Genomic DNA, 21727 nt, shown 5'->3' on the forward strand with positions numbered 1-21727 from the left:
CTGCGATATCAATGGGATAAAAGCTGTTTGTGCAAATAAAGAAAAATAAAGCTTTGGTTTCTATTTTTTATTTTGTCTGAACTATTTTAGATGTATTTAAATTTTAATCTTCTGCATTTCAGGCTTGTCTTAAAGGTAAATTTGTTTAGCCTCACATTGAAGAAATCTTGGCATAAACTTTGGCCAGGATCCATCCAATAATAGTCTACATGAGTGTTGTTTAATATTTCTAAAATTGCAAAGATTATGAGCTTATTAACTCATAATTAACTGTCCAGGCTGGATGACTGTAAATCATTATCATCAGGTGGCCTAAACAATCCCTTAAGAAGCCTCGGGCTGATCAAAAACACTGACATGGAGTTGTGACATGAATTAGCAAGAGATGTTATTCCCGTGCTGCCTCCTCCTCATTGGCTGCCCAGTAACTAGAGAATAGACTCCTCCTGACCTAAGAGTTTCCTAGAGGTCACACTCATCATATCAGAAGGAGCTGATGGCATCCTATCACCAGCAACATTATCATCACCATCACCCTCCATTTTCAGTGCTGATTTACTACAGGAACTTTAAAAGCAGAATGGGTGGATGAGCCTTTAGCAATCCGACCCCTCTGCTGTGAAACCCTTCTCCCTTTGATCCATGAGGAGGATCCCCCATATGAGCCTGGTCCTGCCCGAGGGGGGACTGGCTTTCCTCGTCACTGTTGATTTTTTTTGGGCATCAGGCTCTGTATTTCTGAAAGGCATTTAGAGACAATTTTGACTGCTAAATAAATAAAGATGGATTAAAATGACAAAGAAAATTCACAAAGAAAACCAGGATTCTATAGCAATCTGCAATGAAATGATTGATAACTCAAGAAACGACAAACAACAAAAAACAGACTTAGAAATGAGTCCTTTCTTCCCAGTACTCTTTATGACATGGTGTACAATCACACCTGTAAAGTACATTCTCACCCCCCCGCTCATCAACAATGTCTTTCTTTATAAGTCACATTTCCTAAATAAATATCAAATTACATCTTCAATTTGTGTATGGTCATGCACAGCATGGCCCACATGCTTCCAATAATGAGGGGGGCAGAAAGATAGAGAGAGGGAGGGAGGGAGAGAGGGTGAAGAACAGGAAAGAAAGAAAAAGCTAAAAGTGCGAGTGTAGTTGAATGATATAGATGAAAAGAGGGGAACACACAGATGACATGTGCTGACACCACAGGACCAGCATGAAGTGGACTGTGGCCTGAAAATTGACAGACAGCAAAATCATGGACAATAAAAAGCAAATACAAGTGGGTACACCAAAAAGATTTTTCCCTTTTCTTCTTCTGCTGGGCCTACAAACTTCTAGATGCTCTTCTTCATTTGAAACACAGCCCAGTTTTAGGTTCTTTTGTTCTAAATGTGGATCTAACCTAATCGAGACAGATGTTCTGGTCTGCTTCTGTCTGACATGAACATATGAAAACAGTAGCTTCCAAAATATGGAAATTTTACATATGAAAAATCTAAGCTCACACGCACACATCAGTCGATCTTTTTTCCACTGCCTCTATTCTTATATACTACATCTTATATACTACAACATTCAGAATAGAACTAGAGTCACTGTGGTGCAATTGCTGCTCTGACAATAACCCTTTTTCCAAGTCCCACCTGGTCCAGACTGCAACAGTAAATCAGAGCATTCAACCAACGGACTTCTTCAGAGCAGGATATGGCTCCAGCCGGAGCCGATTGTGATAATACTGTAACAGCCTGTAGACGTTAAGCGCTGACTGTCTTCACACAGAACTCCACACGCCGACGGCGGAAACGATAAAACCTACATTTGGGTGGGAGGAGTGAGGTTTTTGGGCTTCACCTCGAGGGTTTAGCTGACATTTAAAAACCAGGATGAAGCTCAGGGGGCTAATACTGAAGTGTTTCTTCTCCAGGACTGACAGGCCTTTCAAGAGCTCAGCTCCTGGAAAGTCCTGACAAAAAGGGTCCTACCTCTGGCCATTTTGGAAGCTTATATTTGCCTGCTGTTGCTAACAGCAAGCCTTCTCTTGAAACATTTGACACAAACGCTTGATCCCTTTAAATTTACCAATGTAATGTTGGCCATGAGTGTGACATGAGGTTGATTTTCAACAGTGAAGAAAAGGCCCACCAGTGGACTGTCCTTACACAGTACCTATACAATAGCTGAGGTCCAACTTTAGATTCATTATTGCTGTGGTCCTTCAAATCCACAACTTAGAATTCCCCCCAGTCTGTGTCAGTTGCAAAGGAGAAAAAAGGAGCAAAGGTGGTGTTTGTCTAAGTTGACCAGCTTGGAAACAGCGGAGGTGAGAGCTGACCAGAAGACACTCAATCCTCGGCTTGGGTCTCTGCAGGGGGCTCATCAGGAGCATCGTGCTGTAACTCGGGGACCCCGATACCACTGTGGAGCTTCTCTAAAGACTGCTTCATCTGATATGTAAAGAATGAGGGATATGAGAAGACAATAAGCCATTACATTAGCAGGCATGTGTGAACAGGCACTGGTAGCGTGGCCATTGAAAATAAACACCCACCTGGTCAAGGAGTGTTACAGAGGACTGCAGTATCTGCTGCCATTTGCTGAGCTGAGCCTGATGAAACTGCCTCTGAAGCTGCAGAACCTGAGCCCACTCCGCAGCTGTTTGAGGCAAAGGACTGACAGGAAAAAAAGAGGAGATGTTGGTTGAAGGAGGAACAGGGAGAAAACATCATCTGTATCTGAACACCAATGATCGGCAGGGCTCTTAAACACAATTTCCTTTGTGTGTGTGTGTGTGTGTGGCTCCTTAATTATTTAAAGTCAGAAAAAGCCTGTCTTTAAGTTGCAGCTCATCACAGGGGCCTATGAAAGCATTTGGGGTTTTGATGCCTTGCTCATGGGCATTTAGGCAGTGCTCTTAAGGTGTCCTGGCACCTCTCCAGCTACCAGCATCCCCTCCAAAGAGTAAGATAATATTACATGATAAGAAGGCAATATAAAATGAAGGAAACTAGTGGGAACTATTTTAGATTTGTGTGAAACTTTCCATAGGCGTCACTTATTTATTTGATAAATGCAGTTATTAAGCACAAAAATCAGTTTCTACATGTAACCAGAGGTGCAGCACATAGACGGGTTTACCTGTCAGCAACAGAGAAGGAGTGCCAGGTTTCCAGTGTATGGGCTGCTCTTTCCAGAGTATACAGCTTGTAGAACAGCAGCATGTTAAGTGCAACCAGCACCACCAGGCTAGTAAGCATAGAAGAAAAAAAAAAAAAGAGTGTAAACTACACACTGGACACATGCGGTACAATACAATTACAGAACAATTCTTAGAATGCATTTTCACTTAAAAAAGAACAATGCAAGTTGAAAACAGTAAAAACTCCACCCTGACACAAATGATTGTGGTACAAGCAACTTTTACATTTTACACCCATGGCCAGGATATTTCATTAGATTTTCATTGCTGTTACTTAACTAACAGGATGCGACAAGTTGCATAAAGGCCAGTTTCTTGACAAAAACCACAGCGGGATGACTGAAATACTTTGATTTGGTGATTTCAGCTTTTACATTCTTTCTTCATGTCTCTTACAGAAAATGGGAGGTGATATTTCCAGGTTGAATACATATGCTACTAAAATTTATATCTGATTTTTACAGTTGTAATAATGAACATGTGAAGATAAAGTACAAGTGTGAAAGATATTTAAAGGGATATGACATTCTGGAAATGCCTGTAAAATACATGCGATTGTTCCAGTTTGCAAATTTGAAATAGAACTTAAAGGAAAAGATTTTTAAAGTACCAAAGGGTGGATTTTCCTCACTTTCAAAAGATAAATCATTCAGCCATATAAATGAAAGTCATACCAACCTGATGCAGATCCTAATCACAAGAGTAGTGCAGAAAGGAAAGGGGGAAAAAAGATAAATATACAGGCAAGACAAGCACCGTGTGGCTGGTTTGTGTAGAAAATCACCATGAAGTGTGTCTGAACCAAAGGAACATCCAGATGAAATATACCAAAGAAAGCAAAATGGTGATTAAAAGTTGAATTAGGTTACAAAATCTATCCCGATCATCCAGGGCTTACTATAATGTTCAACTTGAGATGTGTGAGTCGCATGCAGGAACACAAGCATTTATTTAACATTAGTTTTAATATAAATACAGTCAGTTGTTAAGTTGCATAATCCCCTTTCTAGCCCTATTTCTGTTCTATATAGCTTTCTGTGTGTGAGACGCCATGCAATCATGAGAGAATCATCTGATCACTGAACAATACATTGCACAACACTAGACCTAATTGAATCCAAAATGCCTTTAGGGAGAAGGGATAGAGTGGCTCTGCAGCAGCTTAAAGCCACACTGCACTAAACAGACACACTTCAACTCTACCTACATGAAGCTGACTATGAGGAGGATGGTAGATATGTTGTTCTGTCCGCCGCCGCGGGAACGCTCCCCAAGTTTCAGGTAGGTCTCACCTGGGAAGAAAAACACAGTTGGTTCCTCTTACAGCCACCTAAAGGACTCAATTAAATTGTAAACTGTAATGTAATTACAGTTTCATTCCAGGTGATTAATAATTACAGATAATAAATAATAATTATTTTAAATGACAAAATAAGGCTAAGTACTTGGTATATATACAGGGAAGCAGTATAAACACAACAACAAAGCTGTTTCCAGGCTGACTTACTGCCTTCTCTCCTGTCCCTCTGCTCTCTGACTCCCCTGTCTGCTCGCTCTCCACTGCCCATGCCTCCCACCTCTCTCTCTTTCTCCTTCTCGCCCTGTCGGCGAGAACAGGTACGTTTGCGACGACGCAGGGAGGGTGGTGACTTTGAGCCCGAGACCGCGGCTTCGCCTGTGGTGACCGTCAAGACTTCATTTTGCAGCAGTTCATTCTCTGTAAGGATGACAGATGGGGTCAGCCAGCCTAGCCTGGTGCCGTAGGCCACGCTCAAATGCAGTCCGGAGGCACACTCTTAAACTATAAAGTCAGTCATTCAGAGAACATGTAGAAGGAAAGGCCACATCATCTCCAACAGAACTAAACACAACACATAACTCTCTGTTTTGAGGACACAGAGTCTGTGGAAAACATGAACTTGGTTTCCACCATCCATGCATACGTATTCAGAGTTCCACACAGGCCAAGCACATGGCTCACCCATATGTCTGTAGTACTCCTCGATCCCGCTCCAGGTATTTTTTTCTATCAATGCTTTCACAAGGCTCCACGGCTGCTTCCTGTAGCAAATATCTGAGGAAACTCTGGAAAAGAAAAGGAACATTTTGAAAATCTAAATGAAAACCACCACCTTTACCCAAAAGTGAATATCCACTGTAATCAACATCATTAGTGTAATAATACAGAAATATATATTCCATATGACAAAAGCAAGCATTAAAGTGGGTGACCTAAGTGCCTGTAATTTCTAAAATATATGGCTGTCTACTGCTTTAATCCAGGAAAAGACAATTGATTCAGCTGTAGAGTATCAATGTGCCAAATTTAAATGGCAGAATTGCAATATTAGGAAAATGTTGACTTGTGACATCACTTTGATCAATTTTCCCAATATCTAATTATACATTCTAAGTCATTTGCTTGTTTATTTGATGAAATATCTCTACAAGATTGAAAATTGTGTAGGAAGTGGCTTTTGGAGGTGCATCTGAACACGGCTCAACAGCCGTGCTTCAGGTGGCTCAGGTTCTGGACCACAACAGAATGATGGTTGTGTTACTGCTGATTAGCGGATTGGATACTAGTCTGCGCAATCAGTTTTATAATCTTGGTAGCTTTCTCACTTGACACATTTTACCTTGATGGTAATTGAAATATTAATTTTATAGTTCTTTTTATCTATATATTTTATATAGATGTATTATAGATATATCAAATTTAATTTAAGCCATGTTATAATAAAGACCTTCTATATGATGATTAATAGTGACACACCTGAACCTTTTTTAAAAAACTGATCAATATTATTGATGAGAAATGAATGAGGAAATGCTCCAAATAAACAAATTCAGTAGTGTTGTATTTATTGTGGAAGAGCAGGGAGATGAGCCTATACTTGAATGAAATAGGTTTCTTCTCTTGATTCTTTGTTCAATATGCTTTTGTTACAAACCCAAATTGAACCTCAAATACCGACAGAAGAACTGTGTTTAAAACTAATATTTGAAAATGTTGACTGCATCACCAGGTCAAATATAAATGTTTAAACAGTGATGTTTACCAGAATAACAAGAGGAAAAAGGTAAACCGAACAGCAGCCAGGAGCTGTTTTTGCAGTTTGGGATATTTTTGTTTTCAAGGGTTTTGAATGTCACATGTAAACGCAGGCCAATATTGGAGTTGCTACCAAACAAAATCATTCATAGAAAATCATTCATAGAAAGTGGGCACTCGGTTTAAGTCAGGTGACCCCTGTTTGTGTTTTTAAAAAATAAAAAGGAATCTCAACAGGTAATGTTAAAACACCAAAATGATTCAAATATTTCATGCATTTATTTTCAATGTACATGCTGGGAAACATTAAAGAGCAGCTAGTTAGACTGTGGCCCAACGAGTGACTTTCTGGTCCAATAAAACCTCAGGTACTTGACTAAGCCTACCTGAGGCGGCTCTTGTGCTTGTTGATAGAGGTGAGGCAGTATCTGTGGACAGTGAAGAAGTAGTCCTGATATGGGATTCCTGAAGTGATGACTTCAGAGTCCACCACGTAGCACTCGCCCCTGGCACTGCTCTTGTGTAGCATCTGTAATCAGGAAGAAAATTTCCATCAAGTCGTCTCTTTTCCTGCATATCTGTGAATTCCATGTTCGCAAACATATTTTACACTCAGGGGTTCAATAATTGTTGCTTCAGTGGAACATGGATCACCATATGGATCTCCACTCCACAATATTGGGTCTCACATGGCTGGAGGTGAGATATTAGGCATGTTTTTACACTTTTCTCTGAAGTGTATGTTAAAAAATTGTTTACAGAATAAAGGTAATCTTCACGCTCCATTTTACATGAGGCACACAAACGGGAAACCACCACAACAAGAGTCTTACTGTATAGTGACCTCGTGGTCGCAAAAACACACAACCTACACAACCTTTTTTACTCGCCACAAAAATACCAGAAAAGATGCGATTAACTATATTAAGAAAATTCATTTTGAGTCCACATCAAGATCTGTTTTTTTTCTTATTGAAATCACCAGACTACTTTGGACTGAAAAGATGGACACTAAAAGCACAAACCTGCCTCTGAATATCCACAAAACCCACATGCAAAAAGACTGAATTAAGTAAATAAAATCAGAGTCAGCACCTGCGTCTCCACCACAGAGGCAGTCTTAGGGCCAAGGGGATTGTTGAGGGCGATGGTGTAGCTTAGAACACGGGTAGTATTTCCACTGCTACTATCCTGTTGCCATTCACCCACAGACAGGTCTGAAAGTAAAATGAGAACAGATGCAAATCAGGAGAAAACACGAGAAAAGCTTTAAAGAGAGAAGGGACAGCTGAGAATGAGAGAGAAAGGAGAGAAAGAAAGGGGAGGGGGGGTGGTCCATAGCCCATTAAATAAAAGAAAAGGAAACGCCCCAATTAAACTTCAACAATGTTCCCAAGCTTACTGGGCCTCCAACTAGGGTACCCACCGGTCAAATACTATACAAAACTATTCAAAGCACACAGTGAATTTAGCGGGTATAAAATACCAGCAAAAGAAAAGAGCAAGACAGAATAAACTCCACTGACCGGTGAAATGTCGCTGGGAGAAGAGATGCTGGATGAAGTGTGTGTCAACAGAGAAGAGAAGGTCATGCAGTTTGTCCACACTCATGCGAACAGCAGTGTTGATGTGCAGTCGACCACTCAGGTCCAAACAAAAGGACTCGACTTCACCTAGAATTTAGTAAACCAAAAATCCGTTTATTTGCTTTCAGAAATTCTCTCATTCCATATTCTGCACAAACAATTCAAGCAAAATAACTAAACAATTAAAACAATATAATATACACACACATTTCTGTGCAATATTAAAAAAAAAATCTTTTTCTGGTGTAGCTTTTTTCCTCAAATGGTATAATGAAAAAAAAAAAAATCTACCTCGTTTTATTTTTTCACCTCATGGGAGCCCTAATACTCTAAGACCTTGCCTTACAAACTTTGATTTCTATTTGTTGTAAGTGCAAACGAGTACGTAATGGAGCAAGGAAACATGGTGAGAGTCTGCTTACATCCACTCTCTTCCTGCGTGTCTGAGGAGTTGCTGGGGTCTGTGGGTAGATCATCATCGTTGGTGATGTCCAATGTGGAGAGGTTTCCAAGACTGGGGGGTGGAGATGGCATTGTTTGATTGGCTGACTCGGACAGGCTGTAACCCTCTTCCAGATTCTGATAAAGCAAGAGAAAAAAGAGCAACGCAGATGACAAACGGCTTGAGGGTTGTAGGGATATCACCTCACTGTCATATGACTCGAGAGGAAAGAGGCTTCAGCGAAATGACACAGTGCTGATGTGTCCTCAACAGACACCAATATAACTACTAAATCTGATTGAGTCAACATTCTCTGCTTTATTCAATTTTATGCTTACCGTTCTAAGATTACAGGCAGCTTTTTTCTATTTTATTTTTTTTAACTAAAGTGACTTTTGTGTTTGATTACAAATAGGTTATTTCAGTATTGCATTCTTTAAATTTGACACAACTGTATTGGGTTTTTACGGGTCTTTAGCCTAAGGACACATAATACAAAAACAGAAAACACTTCATTACAATGAGAGACAAATTCTAACTATTAAAACTGCTTAAACATCAAAATGAAGAAAATGTCTCATGTCTGTACATGTGTTGCATAATCAGTATTACTTGCCTTATATAAGCTGGTTGGAATAGATTACAAAAGGCTAGAAAAGTGTTGAAGTTTGAGGCTTCAGTTCTCTTAATCTTTAGTTGCAGGATTTGTCCCAGATCATTTAAACATGAATAACACACAGTACTGTTGGTCTGTGAGCCTGAGGTTTCAGGACTGAGCCCGACTGAGCAAATAAAAATGATTACTCACAAAGGAGGCAGTAGCAGAGGCTGGAGCAGAGGAAGAGGCAAGAACGCTTGTGGAAGATAGTGAACTGTAGGTGCTGGTCAAACTAGGTTCAACAGGGTCAGAGATGAGTCTGCAACCAGATGAGGAAGGCACCTCTAAGGGCAAAGAGGAGGCGGAGGGCGGTGGAGAGGAGCCTCCGAGATTGGCAGTTAAAGGAAGGGTAGGTGGGCTGCAGGGCACAAGGGCCGGGAGAGAGCTGCCTGTGGAGGACACTGAAACTGCACTGAAGTCCAAGAGGTCTGTAACAGACACCGACTCGTCACCTGGCCTTCAGAAAAAAGAAGTAAAAATAAATGGAATAGATAGAAGCAATGGATAGGATTTGGTGTGTTCACATGATTATGAAAGTTGAAATACTGTACATCATGTATATTTTCAGACACAATATTTACAATAATCCATTAAATCCATTAAACTTATTTTTCTCTGATGTTATGAATGAGTGTCTGTAGTTATTGAGATTGTAATTGTGCTATCCTGGAAAACTGTAGGTTCAAAAATGAACTTTAATTAATTTTATTGCCGTAATTGCTAGCATTTTTAGTCAAGTTAAACGTGTGACATAAAGTATAACATGCTCATTATTTACCAGAACCACTCATCTATTGATTTGAACAATTTGAAAAAGTCACTTAGATCCATTGGAGTTCACTTCAAAAGAATGTTATTTAAGGATAAAATGTATAGTCCAGTCAGGAGCAAATAAAAAGGTGGAATCTGGAAATACCTGAAAAGATATTCAGCTTTGTCAAAACACCAAAATCAACCAAAAACCAGATCCAGTCCAGGTGTCCAGAGGCTACCATTATGATATATTTCCTGTTTTAAGTGTCTCAGAAAATGTTTGGAAATAAGTTTAACTGTCACACACAAGATTTGGTTGTGATATACATAAAGTTTATGTTTCAAATAAGATACATTTTGAAAATGGCAAAAAACAATCCTACCAATTACACCCTTACTTTTAGACTGATACGGTTTTTATAATACCGTACAAGCAAAAGTACATTAGGTCTATAACCTGCTCAAATAGCATGAACCCGATCATATATTATTATTATTATTTATATTAAATGAGTACTCACAGTAAGCCGTTCATGTGTTCAGCAGTAGGAGAGACATAGTCATCATCTTCACTAGTCAGCCCCAGCTCAGTGCCATAACACTGGTGTACAATGTGCCAGAGCTCTTTGGGGGACAATGACTGAAAAGAACAATCAATGCAAAACTATGTATAAGTATAATAAATGCAAATACATATAAAGGTGGTATATATACACACATACACACACATATACACACACACAGACACACAAAATCAGCATTAGCACTACAACAGATTCACTGTACCCAGATAAACTGTATAAGAGAAATCATACTGCTCATTTAGCTGAAAATGACATTTACAGAGTTTATTATTATCACGCTGACAAATAACTTTAAAAAAATAACTAAAATTAACATTTCTGGTTCTGCCAGATCTTGACAGCTTGACTGGCAACAGTCAGTGTATGAGTCTGTACCTTGTCCAAGAGTGCATTTTGCCACAAACGGAAGATCATCATGAAGCTGCGATCTCTTGCTCCAAACGATGTGAAAAAATGCTGAGCAGGTAAAGAAAAATAAAAAAAGGCGTGAGTTTCAAAAACACATAGTCACTGTTACAGAAGCTAAAACTACTGATAATGAGCTAGCGATTCCTCTAAAGTCTAGATGTCCCCCACCTCTCACCACAATCCACCACTCACCCACCCAGTAATAACAACAACCATTACAACTATAATACCAATCAAAGTTGATACGAATAATAAGAATTGTTAGTATTAACCACAACTGTTTATTATACTTAATCCAATAAGTGGGACATGCACTGATGCTAAAGCAGGAACCATGCAGACCTTCTCATTGTCTGTGCTGATCTGTATGGCATTGGGGATGAGCTTGGCTGTCTTCTCCTTAGTCATTGAGGTTACATCTTTCAGCAGGATGGTAATCTTAAAAGACAGGGTACAGTTAATACTAAATAAGTCCTTAGTTTTCAATAACACACTGTATATAGTGTATTAAATGGAATATTTTACATTTTGGATACACAATAATGCTATTCAGTGGGTTCAAGCATGTCACATATAACTCTGATAATTGTGACATTTTCTGAGACATGCATATTGATTATATTCACACATTTATATTAATGCAATATACAAGTCACAGGCAAGACAAACCAGTTAACAATTAGCAAGGGTCTGAGCATGAAAAGGTGATTATGTAGACAGAGAATGTGAAACTTACAGTGGTTTCCCAGCGGAATATATTACTGTAGAAACAAAGCCAATTCTCTGACAGATAAATCCGGCCCTGAAGAAGGATGTCTTTCTGCAGGGCACAGGAGTAGTCTGAAAATTCAAGCGGAAAATATTTCATTTAGGTGTATAGTGTGTGATTCGGGATTTCAACAAACATATTTAAGCCATCATAAGTTTAAATATACTTAACTCACCCACTATAAGTCGTTCTGTGTCAGGAAGTTTCTTAAAGAGTCTACGAAATTCCTCGTTCCGCTGTTTGTAGGTAGGGCTGAGTACCTGAGGGTAAAGCGGATAAGACAAAATGCTGTTCTGTGAAAAAATAAATTACATTAAAACATTAAAAGTTGACATCTCCAATTAACAATAATTTTACCAAAGGAATGAAGAAATACGGTATAAGAAGAGCTGTCATAAGCGTAACAATCTTGCAAACGTAATACCTGGAGCAAAGTTAGAATGACATGGTGGCATTTCAAAGGAAAGGAGCAACATTACTATTTAATGCAGAAACATGATGGCCTTTTATATCAACGATGGAACATTAAACACTTACCAGCTTTATTATACTGCAGTCATTTACACAAAACGCTCTATAAAAATGTTAAAGCCTAGTAACAGTGCATCCCTACCATGTTGTCTCCCCAGCCAACAGGCATTTTCAAAATTCCAGTTAGCTGCTATTCTCAACTAATGACACCGCTCCTACATTTGCTGACAGCAGTTTTTACAGTCAGTGAGATTGTCTGTGCTGGCCAGACCCAGGGGAAAGTCCTCCTATTTTATCTTAGGGCCTTTTAAAGGGGATTGAAACACAGCATTCCTGCTTAAATACATGCTACTTAAAGGAGCAAGTTCCACCCATATGGGAGGAAAAAACAAACATTATTAAAATAAAGCTCCTCGGGTGAAAATGCTTAATGACACATTGTTCATGTTTACTTACATTGTACCAACTCTGCATTTTCTGTAAAGACAAAAAAAAAGGTTATTCGACAGAGGATGTTGCTCAAACATTTCCACAGAATGTTGCAAGAAAAAAAATGTTTTGGTGGATTTTTAAAAATCTCTCGGCCCAACTAGTTTTCAACAGCAGTGAAATATTCCTTTCCCTCTTTCACATAAAGAACCCTGAAACACTAAGGCAGGATCAGGTCAACCACATCCTGACAACATTCATTAAAAGTGTAGATATTATTTTACACAGCCATCAGAGGTCATCAGACACCCTCATCAGCAGGTTACCTTTTATAATTGTCATTTCATCACCACTGCAAGAGCAGCTTTAAACATTAAAACACAACTTACTGTTGGAGTTGCTGAGGGTTCAGGGGAAAGTGTCTATGAAATATATTTATTCCAATAAATGTAGGGTACAGCCCCTGGTTTAGATTAACAAGCTTCTATTTAGCCACTTCACACAATTATAGTGGTGTAATAATGAAACTGAAAGTCCAGCACAACTGGGAAAGTATCTAGCTTGAATTCATTTAGAACTGAAGAGAAATGTTTTAAATTGACTTACAACATAGCCTTGAAAATTTCAAAACTGATTACTAAAGCCCAGAACCAACTTCTTTCCATCACAACATATACTGCTGTTGTCAGTAGAATGTTCCGGAATAACTGGCAAACATAACACATTTAAAGAGTAACTACACCCGAAAACTGAACCTATTGAGGTGTGAAGTCTTGTTGCTCATTAATTGCCATCAATATCTTGAAATTTTAAGTACATATATCAATTCGGTGTATTTCGTTGTAAAAAATGTAAGTGACTGCCTTCTATGGGTAGAAACCTGCTAAAACAGTCACATTTTACTATTGGCTGAGACTGAGGTGGAGGAGCGTTTGGAGGCAGTGTTCCTCACAAACCACCACGGTTCAACCTGCCCCTCCCATATAAACTAACACCTGGCGACTCTACGAAGTAATGAGTAGGATAGATTGAGAAAATTGTGAATAAAATAAGGTAAATATGTACGGTAATATCATTAGCACAAAATAGGCAATGCTTAATTGTAGACAGCTATCTTGTGTAGTTTTCCATGTTGTAGTTGTTATTCACTAGTTAGCAGGTTAGCCTTAGAATGTAGCGGTAGTTTAGTTCTTTTAGTATTTGTAAGCTAGTGGCCACAACAGGTCAGCAATGTAGTTTTTTTTTTCTGGTTGCTTTGGTTTCCAGCTGACAGTCGCTCATCCTCAGCATATTAGCTAGCATGTGCCATTGTGTGTTTTCTGCAATTACTTTGTGTGTGCCTTTGTGTGTGTGACGGTTGTAGTGGTAGTGATGGGGTAGGGGGGCTGTTGGAGAGTGGCTGGGCGTGTCAGGCATAATCAGGCATTTTCTTGAATGCATGTCAGCTAAAACCTTGAGGTTTAGTTACTCTTCAACAGTTACCTTGGCATTGCGGGTGAAGTGGCGAGCAGCAAGTGGGTAAGCAGATGAAAGGGATGAGGCAGAGGGTATAGAGGGAAGAGGACTATCCGAACAACCTCCTCCACTGCTCTTCTCTCCCGCTACCTCGCTCTCACTGGCCCTGCTTCCCCCAAGGACCCTGCGACGCAGGGAGGGAGAGCTCCCAGGGGTACTGCGCGGTGAGTTACTGGCTGTGCTGGAGGTCAACAAAATAAATATGTCAGAACAACATTTTTATTTTGAATCATGCAGAGTGGTCACTCCAGTGATACCAAAGTTGTTGGTTTGATCCCAGGCCCAGAGCACTGCATGCTATGTGTTTAAGTTTCTGACACCTAACCCAAAACAGCTTCTGTTGCAGTGTCTTTGGATGCCAAGCACTTTGAGTGGTCCAAAATGGCTCAAAAGGGGTTATATAAATACAGCCATGACCAAAATGGGTACTGAAATCAAATGTTTGGGAATTAAAATAAATAAAAAAATTATAACATCAAGCATGCAGAGGTAACCTAAAAATAAGATTGGACAAATAAACCAGTTTGTCATTAGCAAATTTGAGTAGTAAGTATGAAGGCTGGAGAGGAGATTATGCCAAGGAGCAGGAATACAGCCTAGGGGAACTGGATACATTACCCATCATTACCAACAAATGTTATCACTATTCACACTATCACCATCAATCAAACACGAAAAATAGCAGTCTTTTCATTTACAATTGTTTGACTGAGTGTCCTAAACATACACAAATACATTTTTGCCCAGTTCCCAACTAGGACCATTTAATTTGGTCCCAAACTACCAAAAGGTGACGCTCTTGCCCGCTGTGTGTGTGTGTGTGTATGTGAAGGTCAGATAGATGCTAGACACAGAAAGGATTTAATGCAGTCATTGAGAGCCACGGTGATAGGGAAGGATTTCTACAATATTTAATTGAAGGGAAACGGGACAAACAGCAACTGCATTCAGCCTGCCACCGCGACCAGGTGGCTGAATTATGAGTCTGTGTCAACATGTGTTTACAACCCCATTCGTGGCTAGCACAAATCTCTGCTATCCAACCAAACTTGGGGAATCTGCAGTCAGCACAGCGGCTAATCAAAACATCTAATTCCCCACAGCTCGTTTAGCAGTATTAAAGGGGGATACCGTCGTAGTTACACGGCTCGTTAAAGCCGAGTAACGCGAGGGCGTACAGGGATGGAGGCTGGATGGAGGGGTTAGGGTGGCTCCGGTCACACGGCGCTGTCGACAGAGATCACCAGCAGGCACAAAACCAACACATGGCTAACCATCTGATAAATGACCCAATCTCAGTCTGTGTTTGTTTGACTATTGTTCAGATAAAGCGCGGCGCCCGCTCCATTGATGTGGCGAGCCAGCCGTGCCTCGTCGGATCACAATCCAACGAGCCATCATGTAACCATTAAAGGCGGGTTGGCTATGCTACTCCCGGGATGGGACCTTCGGAAAGTCACTTACTCGAACATGTCATGAGGTCTTTGAGATCCAGATATTCAAAAAAACCCGCAAGCGCGTTGCTGTCCGCTGTAGCATCAATATGGAACCGGTGTTCCTGCGAGGCTAAAGCCAGGCGCCATCAAGTGCCGGGCACTTAGTTTGCCGTCTTGGCTGAGCCCTGAGGAGGACACTCGCCGCCATCGGTCGGTGATTGTTTTCCCATCGAGGTCAGTGTCCCGGGAGCGCATAGCTAGTTAACCAGCCAAGTTAGCGGACGGACCGCTGCAGCGCAGCATATCCCGCTAGCAGGACTCGGTCACGGCCTAGAGTGTTTATCCGTAATCCCCTTTGCAAGCAGAAGTGGGGGTGGGGGTGGGGGTGGTGACGGGGGGGAGGCGGAACCACAGCCAGGGCCTTTTCCTTTTTACAGTCGGGTGACACTGACATTGGTTACAACTCGGTGTCTTGAACCAGACATTATTAAAACCAGCCTCAAACCAAATGTTTCGATGACAGGCGCATACGATGTTGTCTATAATTTAAACTGTTGTCCTATATGTCAAATGCCATGTGCCAAAAGTACCAATACGTTCTTATTGGGTGGACTGGGAACCCATTTAGAAAATCACATCTTGAAACAAGCAATGTGAACGTGTAGAATAAAATGATTGATCGTTTTACAGTATCAGGTTTACCTAAAATGCAAGAGTTGTAATGTATTATATGAGCATTGCTGCCTGCAGTGCATCCAACTGACCATCGCCCAGAGTTTATCCTACAATCTCTGCCCATCCCTCTGGATTAAACCAACATCATAATCCAGTCTGGGCTGAGCTAGACCCATTTCTTCACTATTCTCTTTCACTTGCTGTAATCTGCTTTCCTGAGGTTCACCAATTGCTCGTGTGTATTTGTGTTTCATGGCCTGAGATGAAACCTGAGAAAGGGTCAAGAAAAATGGCATTTGACACCAAAACAACTGTAATATTCATGTGTCATTAATCTTCTACCATTGGTTCTGCAATGGTAGAAAATATTAGCCTTTGACAAGACATTATTCCCTCCAAGATACTCAAAAACTGAATTAAATGGGCAACAAGTTTCATTAATCAACATATGTATATGACTGTATATAATGTACATAATGTACATAACATAATAGTTTTTCTTTTAGTGTTGTACACCACTGGCTACGTCTGTAACATGTGAATTTCCCCAATGTGGGATCAATAAAGTTTTATCTTATCTTATTACACACAAAAACCATACTGTAAAATGAGTGCCTGGAATCCTTTAAGCAACTTTTTTCTCAAGCAACAAAAATAAATATCAGTTAATAAATGAGTGAAACATTTTTTTAAAAAAAATACAAATACAGTGCTTATTGTATGAAATATGACATTTTGGGGTAAATAAACTTTGTGGTCTTTCACTGAACAGACTTACTAAACAAAAGTACCTTTTACAGAGACAAACAGAAGAATAAAGAGGAAAAACCGGATTTAAACTATGCCCGAGAGCAGTTCATCACTGACATAACACTGTAAAATGCCAAATTTACATCAAAAGTTCAAAATATTTGAGATTATTAGGGTAAATTTTCAAAGACTACAGGGATACAATAGTTATGTAGTAAAGGCAGAATCACACCCTCTTGTCCCCACTGCAGTGAGGCTCAGAATGTCCTGATTGGACTCACATCACATCATCAGACTAAGTGCACTCCTCAATTGGCTGGAGGTGATGTCATGCTTCAGAGGAGTGATAAATGGGGGTAATATCATGAATCAAGGAGGTCTGTCTCTTAATTTGTGGCCAGAAAGGTCTTATGTTGTTCACTGTTGACAATTACATAGGCCGCATTAGTATTGCCAAGTTATATTAATGTGGCAAAAAAAGATTATTTGAGATCATCTTACAAAATATGTGTAATGATAAGGTGTAAACAGTGTGAAAGGTCTTTAATTAATTCAGTTGAGTGAAATAATATTGGTCATGATGAAATTAAATGTTAAAAAGCACTTTATTAGGATGTGCTCACCAAACGATATAATGAACTACATTTTTAACGTGGGAATTAACCCAGCTCACTAACCTGCAGCTCTCCCAGTCAGAATCTCTGCTGAGCAGGCTCCTGAGGGACCAACGGGACCCTCTGCGAGGTGAAGGACTACGGGACCAGGAGTGAGAGGGTGGCAGGAGCAGGTCCTGTGAAAAGCTGTCCTGACCTTGCTCTTGACCCTCCATGTCACAGGCCATGGACTGGGAGAGCAAAGGGCTCGATGCCCCCATTACAATTTGTGCCTTTTTAACCCATTGTTGCGGAGGAGGGTAGCCCTGCTCTTTCTCATTTTGTTTTTTGGTCCGGTTCCTGCTACGGTGGATGGAACGGGACAGTTTGGGGCTCGACGAGCCGGACCAGGACTCTGTCTCTGAGGATGGTGGTAAGAAAGTCAGTGTTGGCACACAGATAGGCTGAGCAGGAGTAATACCAGGTCCTTCCACAGGAGTGAACATAGCCACAATTTCACCTTTCCAGGGTTTAAATAGTGAATTACAGAGCACGATAAGAGCGAGTTGCTTCTTTGAAGACAGTCTTTGAAGACAGTGTCTTTGTCTTTGAAGACAGTGACTCTTTCAGAATTTAGAATTCTTGTAAGATTTGATTGTCTTGTTGATTAAAGGAATTTCTCCTAAAAGTTACAGCGGTGTGGGTGTTCCTTTACAATTTAAAATCATGAGTGAGTCATAAAGTTAGAGGGATTTATGTTCCTCGTGCAATCATTTTCCAGCTCTCCGTAAAAAAAAAAAAGTCCTATCGATTTTCAGGATTTCTTCTCTAAACTTCTGACACTGTTCTTTCACACGTTTTTCTTCAGCATAGTTCCATTCTGCTGGTAGTGGCAGGTTTGATGAGATCACTTGTATTATGAGGGTCGTCTTTACAATGAATGATGCCTCAGACAAGGACATATCTGTGTCTGAAAGTAGCTGCCTGTGGAATAAGAAAAGAGCAGAAACTTTGCATTCAAATTTCTTCCTACTAGTCATTGTTAAAACGTTTTATTTACTTTTTATTAAGAACAAATCACTGAAAATCTAAAATTATGACTACAGACTCAGCTCTGTGGCTATGAGAATATACTCTAACAGTGATTATTATTCACTGACAATATTTGCAGTTTACAGTTAATTTATTTTAAGATAGCTTTAAATAACTGAACAAAAATATAACTGCGCCCCGTTGACAGCATCAAGACACATTTTACTTCTCCATTTTACTCCTTTGTAGGGCCACATTTGGCAGGAATGTCATTTGTGGGTAGCAACCATGAAAAAATGCTAAATAGCTCACTCTGTCATTGACTCTTGTTTGAATGGCTAAATTGGGAACAAACACCACCAGGCTAGCCACTGTTGTAGGATGACATCAAGCATTCATCCCAAGTAAGCTAAAGTGGTTGTGTTGGTCATTCAGTCACAAAGAGTCCTGCCCGAGCCGATTCAGAGGAGGGAAGGGGGGAAGGGGGGGGGGGGGGGGGGGGGTACAGGTGCCGTACCTGGGGTCCACAGCAACACTAGGATTAGCCGTTTCGTTCTGACAGAGGAGATTTGGTGAATATTTCATGGGCACATACTCAGCTTTGCTGCTCATCCCACAAATTATTGCTCCTTACTAATGTAGAACCACTTGAAAAAAGGGTAAAATCAGGCTTTCCAACACTTTAAACCATGGAGCATTGGCGCAACAAATAAATACTCTACCAAACCCATGTTTCATTAATTTTGGGGCTCCTTTTAGATTTTGAGTAACAATACAAATGTTACAACAAAATACCTTTCTAATGTGTTCAAATTCTGTAACGATGTAAATATGCCAGGCACACAAGCTGGTTGACAGTTATATTGGAAGATACAAAAAGAACAACACCCCCCCCCCCCCCCCCCAAAAAAAAAAAACACCAAAATAAAATCACATTTACTTTTTGAAATGTGGCCATTTCTCTGACTTTGTAGTCACAAATAATAAAAGGAACATTTTAACCAAATGGAAATCCTGTCTGATGCCAACAGTACTGACAAGGCTATGGTCATATCTGAATGTAGAGTTTGAATGTAAAGTTCATTCATTGAAAATCCATCTTATTGCTTTGCCTTTTCAAGAAAAAAGAAAAGTATTACCCTTATGTAGAGCAATATCGTACCGCTTGTTAAAAGAATATGTTTAAGACATTGATCACAACTACTCGGCTCCCTAAAGGTGTAAGCACCATTGACATTTTTGTGCCGAAATCGGTTTGAACAAGAACAATATTGGCAAAGACTCTTGTCCCCATACGCCCTACATTGGTTTGACCTTTCGAAACGTTTTGGAGAAAAGAGAAAAACTTTATCTGTGATCCGCAAATGGGCCACTTTTAACACATCAAGTAGAAACTCCAGTTTAGGAAGCACCTTAAGGAAGACCTTATTTAACAAAAACATGGACGAAGCGTACTTAAGTTGGCTTCTAGGTACATTTGCGGATAAATCACGCGTATCGCCATCATATAGCAGACGTGAGCTGGGTGACAAGATCACAAAACTTGACCAAAGATGGGGCACCTACCTCCCATTGGACGAGTTCCCCCCGTTTCTGTTATCTTGCTCGGCCTCGAAAACAAGCCGGGCGATGGTGGGAGATGTGAGGTTAAAATCCACCTTTTCACAGGAACACATCAACATTCTTAGTGGCGAAAAAATCGGATCTGCCTGTGACAGCAGTCAGTTAGCCTTTATCTAGCAAAACAGGTTTCTCTCACGAAGTTACCTCCCTAACTCCAAAAAGCTGACAAGGGTAACTATCTGGCTAGTGGTCTTTGATTCTCAGAGGGAAAAGTTCGTGTTCCATTCTTCCTAAATGTGCAGGTCGGCCAAATGTCGCCACATTCTTTAACCTGATCACGAATGTTAGCTTTATGCTAAAGTGTTTGGTTCACACTTCAACACTTTTTTTTTGGTCGAAAAGGGAAACATGATGAAGTCAGGCAGTCGGGCGAGGAAGTCCAGAGTTAGGGTGGTATAGTTACAGAAGATTTCGGAATGATATTTTCTCTGCATCTAGCAACACAGACGTGTATACATTAATTTTACTGTAGCTAGTTAAATTTTATAAATTGCAAATCACATTATTTTTCGTATGTTATAAAAGCTGCCCGAAGAAATATGTTGAGCACCCCTTTTAAAAACTTTATGGTACAGTCCGGAAAATAACTGTTCGGAGGATATGGCAGAGGAAAATGAAATAAACTGCAGTTGCACCTACTGTAGTTTATAATCCTGCATTCCTCATACATCCCGGGATGTATCTGTTTTTTGTTTGTTTTTCTTTAACCTCTGGGCGATTTATTTCAAAGTGAAATAAAGCAAACCTTTATATTTCCACATTTAAACTACGTATATCCTACAATAAAATCGCCTCGGTATGTAATGAACGGAAGCCCAAAGAAAGTCTGCAGATTTGGCACAGTTTCAGAGTAAACTTAAAGAGAAACCTTTTTCAACACCGACTAGTGTGGAATCATTGCGACCCCTTGCGTCTTATTTATTTTAAAAAGCGTCTTACCAATTCCTTGCTGCAGAACCATAGTTACACATGGTCTGATGCCACCTACCATACAGGACAGTGTGAGCCACGCGCAGGTCACCTTGTGAAGGGATAGATAAATAACAAACAAACAGGGTAAGATTACTCACTAGCTTATTTTCTAGTTACCAATTTAGATAAAGGTCCATACAATACAGCTCATCGTAAAAATAATGAGATGCCCTCATAATAAGATATATGAATATACAGAAACAGTGCTTTTACCTTTTAATTTAATGAATTGCAATCTTCAGCAATTGCTCCTTTCAATTTGAAAAGCATCAGACTAATTGAGCAATTCTGAAGTCTCCAGAAGTTGAATTGGATCCAATGCTGTCTGTCTTCTGTCTTTTCCTTCTCCGTATCACATCCTTCCCTTATTCCATGTCCAATCAGAACCCAAGATCCAGTTTGTATTTGCCAGCAGAACAAGACCCTGCCCCGAGTTGTAGCAAACTGTGTCTGTCCATCTCAACAAGGTGAAATTAAGACTGGAAACATGATCTGTACTAAAAATAAAAATAAAAAAAACATCATAGTGACAAAAGAGGAGTGTCGCTTGTACTGTGCATGCATGTGCAGGGCAAGAAAGGTACAGCCTGATACAAAATGAACACACAGGTTTATCATATGTCAACATTTCCTTGAAGTTACCCCTTTCTGATACACTTGTCCCAAGGCTTCTCTCTGACCCTGTCTTAAGCAAGCAAAATCTTTTTTTGCCTTTAGAAACAAGGAATCCTTGTCAATACCACATAAAAAAGTGCTAACTTAATG

The 21727-nt window shown here is 40.0% G+C and overlaps 1 protein-coding gene across 4 annotated transcripts; it reads right to left on the bottom strand.

Annotated features, from left to right (window-relative positions):
* Positions 1-899: 899 nt before the first annotated feature.
* gramd1a (GRAM domain containing 1A) lies at positions 900-20489 on the bottom strand. 4 transcript variants are annotated; one of them, XM_029838417.1, is made up of 21 exons: positions 19934-20489; positions 17420-18319; positions 13849-14062; positions 12394-12414; positions 11642-11726; positions 11434-11537; positions 11040-11135; positions 10665-10745; positions 10227-10345; positions 9103-9409; positions 8275-8431; positions 7793-7939; positions 7362-7483; positions 6653-6795; positions 5193-5296; positions 4719-4928; positions 4419-4503; positions 3890-3901; positions 3151-3258; positions 2564-2684; positions 900-2459 (listed from the first exon to the last, which is right to left on the bottom strand). In XM_029838417.1, exons 2-21 carry the CDS (start codon positions 17839-17841, stop codon positions 2358-2360), a joined length of 2760 nt encoding a protein of 919 aa, XP_029694277.1. In that variant the 5' UTR covers positions 17842-18319; positions 19934-20489; the 3' UTR covers positions 900-2357. The 4 variants fall into 4 exon arrangements, with proteins under 4 accessions (XP_029694277.1, XP_011616514.2, XP_029694278.1 ...); XM_011618212.2 differs by lacking the exon at positions 3890-3901 and having other exon boundaries at positions 19934-20423; XM_029838418.1 differs by lacking the exon at positions 17420-18319 and having other exon boundaries at positions 19934-20418.
* Between the last annotated feature and the right edge of the window lie 1238 nt (positions 20490-21727).

Source organism: Takifugu rubripes, chromosome 7 (assembly GCF_901000725.2).
Source record: "Takifugu rubripes chromosome 7, fTakRub1.2, whole genome shotgun sequence".
NCBI classification, from domain to species: domain Eukaryota; kingdom Metazoa; phylum Chordata; class Actinopteri; order Tetraodontiformes; family Tetraodontidae; genus Takifugu; species Takifugu rubripes.

Coding starts and splice junctions, on each gene's coding strand:
- gramd1a (XM_029838417.1), bottom strand. CDS start 17,841: ATGTTCACTCCTGTGGAAGGACCTGGTATTACTCCTGCTCAGCCTATC. Junction 11,136..11,433: donor TATTCCGCTGGGAAACCACT/GTAAGTTTCACA, acceptor CTGTCTTTTAAG/ATTACCATCCTGCTGAAAGA. Junction 8,432..9,102: donor CCTCTGCTACTGCCTCCTTT/GTGAGTAATCAT, acceptor TTGCTTTATCAG/AATCTGGAAGAGGGTTACAG.